This window comes from Dipodomys merriami, unplaced genomic scaffold (assembly GCF_024711535.1).
Source record: "Dipodomys merriami isolate MVZ:Mamm:240054 unplaced genomic scaffold, mDipMer1.0.p SCAF_49, whole genome shotgun sequence".
Taxonomy (NCBI): Eukaryota; Metazoa; Chordata; class Mammalia; order Rodentia; family Heteromyidae; genus Dipodomys; species Dipodomys merriami.
The window spans coordinates 125,001-138,514 of record NW_027206057.1 but is presented as its reverse complement, the minus strand read 5'-3'; the positions used below and the strand labels follow the sequence as shown (position 1 = coordinate 138,514).

The 13,514-nt window shown below is 35.3% G+C and overlaps 1 protein-coding gene across 6 annotated transcripts in view; it reads right to left on the bottom strand.

Annotated features, from left to right (window-relative positions):
* The window catches only part of Gulp1 (GULP PTB domain containing engulfment adaptor 1), a 151,138-nt gene that overhangs the window by 28,380 nt on the left and 109,244 nt on the right, over positions 1–13,514 (bottom strand). For 4 of the 6 annotated variants that reach the window (XM_069995619.1, XM_069995622.1, XM_069995620.1 and 1 more), the window contains exons 4-6: positions 13,465–13,514; positions 6,901–6,999; positions 54–191 (exon numbers count right to left, since the gene is read on the bottom strand). The exon at positions 13,465–13,514 is cut by the window's right edge and continues 22 nt beyond it. In XM_069995619.1, the coding sequence (XP_069851720.1) occupies positions 54–191; positions 6,901–6,999; positions 13,465–13,514 (287 nt within the window). The remainder of the gene's footprint in view (positions 1–53; positions 192–6,900; positions 7,000–13,464) is intronic. The other 2 variants (XM_069995621.1, XM_069995624.1) reach the window with 1 other exon arrangement.

Here is a 13,514-nt window from a genome sequence, read left to right as displayed (position 1 = left end):
ATTCCTGGCTTGTAAAAGAGAACAAACCACCCTAAAACATCTGGCATACTTACACACTTTTCGCTGTCAAATACATAGCACAAATGTTTATTTGATTCTGAATCTTTGCATATGAAAGTGAATATCCTCTTGTCAGTTTTATCATCTGCACAGAATGATATTCTATGAAGCTGGCAATTGTGCTGGACTTCCTGTGAACACAGATGGAAATGAATATAGTTGATAGCATTTCATCCACTTTCTGAAATGCCAGCTTGTGTTAATAACATAGAACTTACAACTTGAAATGTGTAACCATTATCTGTCACACTTTCTTTTTATAATTATATAGACCCCAAACTTAAACAAATAAACCACGAGGACGATATTCTGGCCTGAGGACTAAAATGATAATCATTCCAATAGTACTCAGAAAAATGCAAGCATAATAAAAAGGATCAGTAGGTTACAAATGGCAAAGAACATGAGCTGCAAAGAATGTAAAGAGAGTGTTTGGTTTGCAGCCTGCAAGTTTATGAAGGAGAGAATTGAAGTTCAAAGAGATTAAAATATTAAAATATCTCCAAAAGGTTATATCATGAGGACCCTTTTAACCTGAAATTCCCTTCATTTACATCACTGATAAATAATGAGTATTATAACTTAGAACATAGGCTTGTCTGCACAAAATTTCACATGAAATATATAATTATTTCTTCCTTCTTATACATATCTCATGATTTCTCCAACACTCATGAAACTTTTATATATGGCGTGGTTAAACTTGTTCATGATGGAAAAGCCCCCAAATGACTGTGGCTATTCAGTAGAAAGACAAACACATAAGCAGGTAGAAATACTCGCAGCATACACACATATACATATACATGCACACATCAAACTATAAAACTCAATAAAAATACCAGATAGGAACTTAATTAAAAAATGTTCCTATGAATCCATAACTTACTATTTAAGCAAAGGACTTGAACTTCAGATAGTATTTAGATTCATATGAGTCATCATTAATATTATTTATCCTTACAGTTTTTTTTTGTGGGGGGGGTCCGGTCGTGGGGCCTGAACTCTGGGTCTAGGCACTGTCCCCCAGCTCTTCAGCTCAAGACTAGTGCTCTACCACTTGAGCCACAGCGCCACTTCCGGTTTTTTCTTATGTGGTGCTGAGGAATCGAACCCAGAGCCTCTGGCATGCAAGGCAAGCGCTCTATCACTGAGCCACCTTCCCAGCCCCTTACAGTTTTTTAAAACATGTTGTACGTAGAAAATAAATTTTATTTAACTATGACTGATATAAAAAATAAAATCATTCCTTTTACTCTTATGGTTATAAGTATTTTTTAATTGCATTTTAACACCAGGAATTTTAATCAGAATCTTAGGTCACTCATATTATTTAGTTTTAAAACACTAACTATGGAAGTAAGAGTAGATTCACCAAAGAGGATTGAATGAATTCTTCCTCAAGAAAGCTTTATTTAGGTCAGATTTCAGTATTCCTGTAAAGGTAGTTTCAGACAACTGCTAACACAATTACCTAGGGTGCCCGTTTCCTGGACTCAGAATCTTGCAGATTTTGATCAACAAAAAAACAATGATGAACCAAGACTCTTCTCTCTATAAGCTTAACATTGGTTTGTTGGTTTATATCACTTTTATTTGCACTATAGTTCATCACACTACTCAGAGGCATTAAGTTCAATAGTAAAAAAATAAAAAGAACAATGTTTAAAAAGAGAGCTCAACTTACATAGGCCTATCTCTTCATGGATATTAATTACAGTGAGTAATGGGTTTCATTGTGACATTTTTATACATGTACAGAACATATTTTAACCATACCCCCTCCATATTTCCCTCTCTAACCATTTTCTCCTTTCATCCCTTCTCCTTAATGCCCTTACTCTTCCCTAAGATTCTCTTTTCTAATTTCCTTTTCTCTTTTGTTTTTAACTTAGGCCTTTGATAAGGTATCTTCTGTTTTTTGCAATTAGTAACTAGAGAGACAAGACAACCGTATTGGTCTATGACTCTTGCTATTATTTTGCCTTATTGTCCAGACTCCTTTCAAATTGACATTTACTTTTATTAGGTATCTATATGATGATTAAATGATAGCCTCTGCAATACCATAGCTCTCCAATACTGACAGGTCTGAGTCAGTTATAAATCTATACTCGTGGCAGAAATGAGATAAGATAGGTGATGAATTTATTTTTGTATCTACAGGGAAGTAAAAATAACATGCCAGGCACACAGAGTTGATGGTGAAGTCCTGAAAGTCCATCATTCACTCAACCTCTGGCACAGTCACAGAAAGGTGTGGGTTTTAAACAGGTGGGAATCATGTTAATATTTGTTGATATTAAAAGGTATCTTTCTACAAAATAAGATTGCAAAGTTCCAGGCACTGTTGGTTCACACCAGTAATCCTTGCTACTCAAAGGCTGAGATCTGAGATTGCAGTTTAAAGCCAGTCCAGGCAGGAAAGGCCAATGAGATTCTTAGCCTCAATTAGATACCAAAAAGCCAGAAGTGCAGCTGTGGCTTCAGTGGTAGAGCACTAGCCTTGAGCTAGGACAGTGCTCAGGCCCTAAGTTCAAGCCCCAAAAGTAAAGTTTAAGTACTAACAATAAAATAAAAAGAAGATTATGAAGCTGAAAGATAATATAATCATTTTGTGAGTGTGTGTGCTGTTTTGTCAGATTTTTATGGAGGTTAAGCGTAGTGTGTATAACTAGTGAGATGGAATAAGGAGATTTGGGAATAGAGCAAGAAAGTGGAATTGTGCTCATCCATTAGAAAGAATGATAATGTATTTGCAAAGAACTGGAAGGACCTAGAAAAAAAGTCATGTTAAGTGAAATAAATCAGTTTCAGAGAGACAAAGTTACATGTTTTCTCTCATATGTGAAAGTTATAATTAGTTTATAAATATGTAAGTAAACACTTTGGGTGATACACGAGTGTACACAAATTTATTAATTGAAAAAACAGTCATTCATGGGGAGAATATAGACTGCATTCTTCCTTAGAAAGGCTAAATCAAAGTTCCACAAACATCAAGAAATGGGTCTTTGCAAGAGGTGGATTGGAGTCAAGTGGCAAGTACCCATTTCCTGAGGTAGAATACAGAGAAGTGGGGTGAATGCGGTAAAACAAAATTCAATGAATATCCTATAAAACCAAGAAACATGAGGGTCAGGGTGGGTTGGGAGGGATAGGTGAGAATGTTGAAAAGGTTCTCCAGCCGGGCGCTGGTGGCTCATGCCTGTAATCCTAGCTACTCAGGAGGCTGAGATCTGAGGATCGAGGTTCACAGCCAGCCCGGGCAGGAAAGACGGTGAGACTCCTATCTCCAATAAACCACCAGAAAACTGGAAGTGGCGCTGTAGCTCAAGTGGTAGAGTGCTCACCTTGAGCTGAAGAGCTGAGGGACAGCACTCAGGCCCAGAGTTCAAGCCCCACGACCGACAAAAAAAAAAAAAGGTTGTCCAAAATTGATCACGATACATTGTATTTCCAACCCGCTTTGTTGAATGCCAGCTCTCTGTACAACCATTTAAAGATAACAAAGATATTTAACAGTATTTTATTGGAATTGAAATAGAAAACTAGTATATGTGTTTATCCCCAATTAATCCGTATGACTTATGTCCAGCACCATATACCAAGTAGAAAGCTGAACAAATGAAAGATAAGAAAGAAATATACTATAACTAATTGTTAAAGAGAAGGCTTTACTCTAATACCCATCCCTCCCAGTGGGAAAGAAAAATTTCCTATTTTCTGTCAAGAACAGCTTTGTTGTATAAATAATATATTTAAAATACTGACATACATGCAACTTAACTGTGCAATTTAACTAAAATAAATTATTTTAGGAGCCTCATATTTCATTGTTTTGGGTTTTTTGTTTTTGTTTTTGTTTTTTTGCTTGCCTGTCATGTGGCTTGAACCAGGTACTGGTACTGTTTTTGAGCTCTTTTGGCTCAAAGCTACTGCCCTACCACTTGAGCTACTTTTGCCTTTTTTATTTATGTGGTACGGAGGAATCAAATCTTCATGCATGCTAGGCAAGCACTCTACCAATGAGTCACATTCATAGCCCTCATTTTTTTTCTAAACTACATGTTTTATCTAAAATAAAATGAGTAACATTTTCTATCTGATTCACTCAAGTTTCTAATGCATAACATTTTCTATCTGATTCACTCAAGTTTCTAATGCATGTATGTAAAAACTCTGTGTATATAAGTTCTCTCTCTCTCTCTCCTCACACTAGCCCTGCTGATTCTAACTTTGAAATACTTAAAATAGAGTCCAGAAAACAGCATCCTGAACAGTGTCTTGTTGACTGATGCTCAGAAGAGCATCTACTTATGTAAAACACATCTTTAGATAAGTAGAGTCATACATATGAGAATTTGTAATATATTAATATGTAACTGAAATTTCAAAACAGCTTAAAGCTTCTAAAACTCCAGGACTGCTTTTCAGACTTTAAAAGCTAAAAATTCAGATGTTTCTTTTCACATTAAAAGCTAAGAAAACTGAGTTTAGGGACCTCTTACTAAAAACTGTTAAATATAGGGGAATAAAAGTTGGGATAAGGAAGAAGAAAATTACATTGTTGATTTGAGGGGAGCCATATGGAATGATGCAAAATCAATTGGGTAATTCACTGATATTTTATTAATGGACTATAGACTGTGGAAGGGCTGCAATTTGATACTAATAACTTATGGAACAGAATGATACTTGACAGGATGTCAATGGTAAATTATTGGCATAAGTTTCCAGAAACAAAAATAGAACACAACAATCCTCTCTTGGTGGGGGGCATTCTGGGGCTGGAATTCAGGGCCTGGGTACTGTTTCTGATTTGTTTGCTCAAGGCTAGCACTCAACTACTTGAGACACAGCTCCATTTCTGGCTTTTTAGGGTAGTTCATTGGAGATGAGTCTCACAGACTTTCCTGCCTGGCCTGGCTTCAAACTCTACCCCTCAGATCTCAGCCTCGTGAGTGGCTAGGATTACAGGCATCAGCCATCAGTGTCCACTTTTTCATGTCACTTTTTGTCTTTTTCTCCTATCACCAGTCACAGTTTTTTTCCCCCCTCAGTGTTTGAATCTATTCACATTATTTTTTTCACAATATCACCTATTGTCCTTTTTAATTTTCCCTTGTATTTCTACTTTTAGGTTTACAAGATAAATTTTTATTTATTTGCATTTCAAGTAAAATCCAATAGCTCAGGAGACCTGGGAGAACAAAACCTGACAAATGATAAGTCACTGGTTAAATGGGCTTCAATGTGTAGCTTTCCCCAGGTAAGCAGGAAGCCAGGCAAGAAAAAGTCATGGGAAATGATTCTTTCATTTGAGGAAGTATTATCATTTTAAAGGTTAAATGAAACTATATGAAAAATAACAGATTTAGATTAAAGATAAGGCTGTAATGCATAGTCATACAAGTCCTGTCCACATTGTGCCCGACTCTATGATCTGTTTATGGCTCCTTTCACAAACATAGACATCCTTACACATGCAACATTAGGGGTAGTCCTTTTGTAGTGTGTAAAGTCTTTATGTTTTATACTTTTTGAAAAATATGCTATTATTACACAATCAAATACTAAATAAAATTTCTCCATATTTATGTTTGAATCATAGGTATATGATTCTATATATATGACAGGATATATAACAACATGCTTATATGACTTAGTATAAATAGGATTCAAATGTGTTTATTGTATATAATAATATCCAAAATTTCTAAATATTTAACTCAGCATTCAAACATACTCCAAACCCAATAAAGAATTTGTATGCTTTAGGAGAAATTTTTCAGTATAAACATGGCCTATAAATGACCCAATTGGGCTGGACGTTTGCCACTCTATACTCATTTAATTTTAAGAGGAAATGCCAGAATAAGATTCCTTTACTTTGTGATTGTATGTAATACTAACACGTAGGCTGCCATTAATTTTTGGTTGTACTGTACCTCTGTAACTTATTTGTTAGCATATTTTCTTTTCTGTAGCCACCCTTCACATAATGAATTTTTCTCTGCCAGCATTCAGAAGGTCATTCCTTATTCTCAACTGTCTTGTTTCGATCAAACTGCATGATTTCATTATACATACATCATCCTTCCTCAAGCCTTTCACTACCTCTTTCACCACCTCATAGCATTATTTTGAGATAACCATTACTCAAGTCTCTGTATCTTTGTTATTTAATACTAAAGACTGATAAATAAAAGGGAGGGTACTACATAGTCTAATTGTGAGAGGTCTTACAACTCAGAAGGCACGTCATTGTTGTTTAATACAGAATTGGAGAACAGAAACCATGGCTGTACCCATGCCATACTCCACTGTCCTTACCCTAACTGTAAATGCAAAAATTCCCAAATTATGATTCTGTAGACATACCGAGGCTTTCAAACTCATTTTTCCAATAGCCTCAGGACATTTTTTTTATTGTGAACATACTGTACAGAGGGGTTACAATTACATGGGCAAGATAATGAGTACATTTCTTATCAAGCATTGCAGCCTCCTCCTTTGTTTACCCTTCACATCCCTTCCCAGCCTCCCCCCCCCCCCCCGCCCTCCCACCTCAGGACATATTTAATGCAGCTTTCCCATGGACTACAACTTGAAAATGAAGCCTGCTGTGTACAACTGTCACAGTACACTATACCAGATGTATGCAAATGTTAAGCCTTATGGAAGTCACCAGGTTTCTTTCTTTGTAAGTTGTAGATTTGACATTCAGTAGGCCTAGATTGGAGCTTGCTATTTCAAATGATGCTGGTGTTGTTGGAAATGGTATGCAAACAGTTAATTTAAACTTAAAGTGCTCTGACATGCAAAAATCAGCCTTACCTTTGTTTTAGGTTCTAGAATCTTTACTCCATAAATTGATATCTGCAGTTCAACCTTGGGGATTTTCTGGCCTTCAGATTTCTTGATGTGTCTTGCAAACTACAAATGAAAAATTATTAACAAAACTAGCATTCTGTTCTCGTGGTTAATAAATACATGTACACATTTTATGTTTCTATTCAACATGAGTGATAAATGAAATATTGCTCCTTGTAAAGTTTTGGAAAAATATTCTCAAAATAGTTACAGATCATATAAATTTACCAATATAATTCAGATTTATTTTAATAACATTTATAAAACATGATCTTTAGTGAACTTTTTCATAATATTTGAAAAATTGAATCCATTTTCAAATTTCCCAAAAAACCTGCAAGTTTCACAAAATGCATACTTTTAGAAGTGCATCAATTTTTTTCCTGTGGAATTTTGCTTTTACTATAGAGAACTTACCACTCACCAGCTTCTGGATGTGCCATCCTTGTACATCCAGAGGTACTTTCCTATTTTAATCCACTGTCTTACCCATTCAAATAATTTTGAAAAAAGGCTAACAATTGAAATAATTATACTAACTAAAACTCTTCATTGTAGATCCAGAGACAATATAGAATTACAAATATAACATCATGAGATCATAAACAACTTTCAGTACTTTCAGAGTAGTATTAGATGTAGCTTTATATTTGGATTACAGTGTGCTAAATGTCTGTTAGGTTCTCTGAGAAAATAAAAAAGGAAACACAAGAGTGTTCAAGTACGGAAGTAGAGCTGTGGCTCAAGTGGTAGAGCGCTCGCCTTGAGCTGAAGAGCACAGGGACAGTGCCCAGGCCTAGAGTTCAAGCCCACGACTGACAAAAGAAAAAAAGAAAGAAAGAAAAAAAAAAGAGTGTTCAGGTACTTAGTAGATGAACTTTCTGCTTCTCTCCCAGTTATGCCAAATTTTATGGTAGAAATATGAGCCACTGACCCATCTCTGTACTCCTAGCCACTCAGGAAACTGAGATACAGAGAAACTAGAGTCAAAGCCAAAGCAGAAAAGTTAATGATATTCTTCCAAGATAATTTTTAGAAAAATAAACAGAACTGGAGATGTGGCTCAAATGATAGAGCACCAGGTGAGCACTGGCTCAAACCCAAGTACAACTAAAATTTAGAAAGGAAAGGAAATGTATAGAATCTCAGTTAAATTTGAATATTAAACAATAAATATATTTTAAGCTTTTTAGAACAAAAATACACAAACACATAAGCACAGAAACATAACACATATGTGCTATTTAGTGTAAATATGTCCAAAGCAATGCTTGGGATTTGCTTTTGTTTTTAAAAAGTTACTCATTAAAATGACAGAGGAGGAAAGTCTGATCCAGGTATAATCTATGCTCTTATGGACATGTCAAAATGGAACTCCCTTGATTCTGATGCTAACTGATAAAAAAAAAATGAGGAAAGAGTTAGGCATTAATTACCTAAAATTTTAAGTCTACTGTGTGTGCTAATTTTATCTGGATACTCCAATATCTCCCTACTTTTCTGTTCACCTCCCTTCTACACTTTCCTTTTTAAGAATACAGGACAAAAAGTATTCTTTTTTTTAGTAGGATTTCTCCTCTTTTTTCTAAAGCTTCAAAAAGTTATTTTCTAGAATAAATTTTTCAGCATATGGAAAATCATCTTAACTTGACTCAAAATAGCTCAGATGTAAGCCGAGGTGGGGCTTCGGTCCTCTTGTGTGTTGTATTTATTTGCATTGTGCATCCTGCTCTAATAGAGGGCAGATGTGAAGACACATGGTGTAGCTCAGTCCTGGAGTGGTTAAAGGCCTTTGCTCTTTTCATGGCTTTGCATTGCCATGGAAAGTAACATAATTAATGTACACATGAATGCCTTGAGCTGTCTGCTTTCATTTCCCTGGGGGTGCCATTTGTTTTATTCTATTTCAAGTCGTGTAACTTTTCAGCTTGCTGTCTTTCATACTTTATGAATGTACAGCTTTTTTTCCCCCTTCTTTTGTCTCCTGCAGTCATATACTTTGCACATAATTCAACCAACGTGTGCCAGGTATTTCCTTTCTTGTCTCTTACTGCAAGAAACATGTTTTGCTTTCAGGAAAGCCAAAGATTATTCTGGCCATCTCTCAAAGAATGTGTATTGACTTCTTCCCTCCTTAACATCTTTCTTGAATTAGCAAATTTAAATAATTTAGAGGCTTTCACCTTGAAAGGTCTAGAAAGTTAGTCAGTGGCTCTGCACCTATGTGAAGGCATCTGAGCAAATCAAATCCCATGATATTGAGTAGCTGCAGAACCAGCCTAATCCTGTTTCCTTGGCACTTCTTTTTCACATAGACACAAGAACATTCAGTGATTTCTAAGGCCTCTACATCTGAACATAAGCAACCATTCCTCTGAATCTCCTATCAAAAGTCTCACCCCGTACCTCCCCGGCCCCCACTCAACACAACCAGTTACAGTAGTGCTATCCTTTTGAGAAGGAAAAATGAAGCAAGGAAATAATGAGCAATAATGTTAGAAACAGACACAGAGACACAGACACAGACACAGATACAGACAGACAGAAAAGACAGACAGACAGACACACACACACCCAGAAGGAGTTAAGATGAAAGTAAGAAAAGAAAGACAAGATAGAGAAAAGAGGAGAATGAGAATAACAGAAAGCACAGAACACCTGATGAAAAGTCCTTGAATCCTTTCTGCTACGCACCAAGACAAAATAACTACTCAGATGCTTCAGAGATTGCTCAGTCCAGTCTGCCATTTCAAAGTTAAGGAAAAAAAAATGTACCAGAGAAGTTAATGCACTTTAATCATGAAATGGTTTGTAGTAACTAATCCTAAGAACTCCACTACACATTTGTTCTGCATGCTGCACATTTTGTACCTAAAAAGTAAAATACTCAGTTGTGATAACATGAATTTCACAGTTTACACTGGTTATTGAACTTGGTTGCTGAATATATGCCACAAAACTCTTGTGCCTAAGGTTATATTTATCCAATTTATATTTTGAACATTTTTCTATCCTCACCAACTTTGTTTATAACTCCTTTTTGTATTTTCCGTAATTGTTGCACAACAAGTTTCAATATGTCAGTTTGTGAGTCCAATGCATTTTGATCAATGACATCCCTTCAGCATTGTCCTCCATCTCTCCAAGCCCCACCTATTCTCTTTCTTTCTCTTAAAACTGAAGTTTACTGTTGGTACTGCCTGCACATTGCTCTTAAATACCCATCCATTTTCCTACATATAAACTACTTACTTGTGTTCGAATCCAAATTACTGCTAATATAGAAGCATGGGAAAACACTGGATAACAAACAGGCCAATCAATCCATCAGCCTATCTTTTATAATATCCTCTTTTCAATTTTAGTCCTTATAAAGGACTAAAGTCTTCATGCAGCTTTCTTTTCACTATTGTTTTAGTGAATTCCTTCCTTGGTAAATTTAGATAGTATGATCTAACTATTTAAACTTGAATGCAATAATTCAATAAAAATTTCAAAGACAGTGAAGCACAGACAATCTGTATATAGATACAGCAAACCAAAGCAAACTTTTGACATCATGGGATGATTGAAAGGTATGAAAGATTACTTATTAGCTAAATATGTATCACTGCTTAACAGAACTGCTAACAGTTTAAAGAGAGCACTGAGTTTTAGTGTCAACCTTACACAATTCATCTATTCTCTTCAAAAGTCTTTTTTTTTTAAGTAAAATCTAACTATAGTACATACATTATTTGACAAGAAAACTGATTTATTACTTAGGAGCTGGTATTCTGTGCTACTTTTCCTCATTTTGTTTCTTAGAATTAAATTGTGAAGTTATTCTTAACACTTATGTGGTAGAATCAGCTATGTTTGAATATATTACAATTCATCTCTAAATACTTTATTAATTAACAGATTGTGAAGACAAAACAGTGTGTCACATTGGGTGATGCTGAAAAAAGAAACTCCTGGGCTGACCCTAACAGGACTTGACAGTGATTCTCAGAGCCCGTGTTTCCTCGAGTTAGCCCTAGGATTCAATGGAACTTCACTAGAACTCCATGGGACTAACAAGGCTTCCTCCATACTTAGGGCCCCAATATTCTTCCCTATGCTGACCTTGCAGGAAAATCAACAAGGTGTGAAGTCATATTCTAATACTTTGTCATATACAAATGTTACAAAAACTCATTTATATATTTTACATTTGAGTAATGCCTGTACTAGTTGTATTAATAAACATAGAAAAATCATTGTTGAAAGTGAAATTCACTACAATAATAGCATTGTTCATATATAAAAGGTTTCTAAATCATAAATTTTAAGATACTAACATGTAAGAAATAGTAATTGTTGAGCATGGTTATGAAATAATTCCTTTGTACAACTGAAGATAAGTGTACAAAAAAATAAAAAACAGTTTTGAATATGTACGAAGAAAGAACTAGAACATTCTGTGACAAAAGCTGAATGTGAAAGTAAAAACCCCAAATTTAACAAAAATGTTTACATTTAAGTAGCTAAACTACAAATTCCCCATAAATAATAGAAAAAAAGTTAACAAAAACTAAGGTTGAAATTTTTTTCTTGAAATTTAACCATGCATCATGAAACACAAAACAAAAGTTAAATTACTTGAACATATTTTAGGTTTTCCACTACCTTGTCTCATGCATAAGTTTTGAACCCTTAATGTCAAATATATTTGAATATAAGTATAAATAGACTGTTAACTTACAGATAAAGACAAATGCTAAGTTATAGTAGATTTTTAATACATTGTCACAATACATGTACTTGAGAAAAACAAGCACTTAAATGGGGTTATGTACATTTGGAAAAGAAATATGCTTTTATTCATAGAGCCATAGTACCACCTGCTGGTCATTTCTACACATGACAAAATTTACAAGGTGTCTGATAAACTTTTTAAGAATACTTTGTCAAAATGAACTCAAACATATGGAAACAAGAGTTTTTTTTTATTTTTGTTGTTGTTTTGGGGAATATTATGTACTATGTGAAGTTATTTCTTTTTTCTTTCATTCCTCCCCCTTTGGTTTATCGTCTGTTGTCACGATAGTTTATTTTGATGTCCTGTGTCTAGTATATATGTTTATTGGATTTGGGGAAGAGAAGGGGAATAATAAAATGTTGAGACAAAAGACAAAGGGTGAACCAATGCAACAGTGATACTCACAAGACACTATGTTGGAAATGAACTTTACAACTTGGAAGAGAAAGAATGAGGGGGAAGGGAAAGTGAGAGAAAAACAATGTGTGGTAAAAATGTTTGAAAAGAATGTACTCAATACCTTACTTATGTAACTGTAACCCTTCTGTACATTACCTTTACAATCAAATGAAATTAAATAATTAAAAAAATACTTTGGGGTTGGGAAGTTGGCTCAGTGGTAGAGTGCTTGCCTTGCATGTATGAGGCCCTGGATTCGATTCCTTAGCACCACCTAAGCAAAATAATCCAGAAGTGGCTCTGTGGTTCAAGTGGTAGTGTGTTAGCCTTGAGCTAAAGAGCTGAGGGACAGTGCCCAGGCCCAGAGTTCAGGCCCCACAACCGATAAAAAAGAAAAAGAAAAAAAAATACTTTGTATTGTAGTCTGAGCTCTCTGAGGTCAGAGAAGACGGCAAAAAAGTAGTAAAATGATTAAAAAAAAAAGCACATATAATCATATAATTGCTTTATGCATTCTCATTAGTGCAGAAATCTTTTGATATACATTCCTGAGATTTGCAAGCATCAGAGTATAGATTACTTATTGAACAAATCTGTATTCCAGAAGACATTTGAGAGCCAACAACAAAAATAAGAGGTTTTTAATTTTGTTGATATCACCAGCTCTCCCTGGACATGGCCACTTCCTCTTAGATTGCCTATTAGGATAACTTTGATATATACAGCTGCTATGAAAATTTTTCTTTGAGCTCAACTCTAACTCCCTATTTTCAACTAATGAATATGCTATTCTAACTATTGAAGAAGTAAGGACACAAGTCCACTTAAGAAAACTAAAGGCAAGCTACTGAATGTCAACACTTAGGAATTGCTGCCATCCCGTTTCTTTTTAGTAATTAGAAGACACCATACCATTGAAAATATACATGAGGGGCTGGGAAGATGGAGCAGTGGTAGAGCGCATGCCTTGCATTCATGAGGCCCTGGGTTCGATTCCTCAGCACCACGTAAGAAAAAAGAAAAAAGCCGGAAGTGGCGCTGTGACTCAAGTGGTAGAGCTCTATCCTTGAGCTGAAGAGCTGAGGGACAGCGCCCAGTCCCAGAGTTCAGGCCCCATGACCGGACCCCTCCCCTCCCCAAAAAAGAAAAGAAAATATAGCATGATATTCAAAAAACAATTGCATGTGCATAGTTATTATTAAAATGTTTTCTTGATCTGATGATATTTATTCATTTGTCCATTTTTAACAGGAGAAAGCTATACTACCCACAAGCTTTAGTTTTACTTTAGTTTTTTTTTTTTTCCATCACCATTTCACACCATTTATTTGAAGGGCTTTTCTTACCTTTAATTTCCTTACAGCATCTCTCACAACTTCTGTTCCTTTTGGCTGCT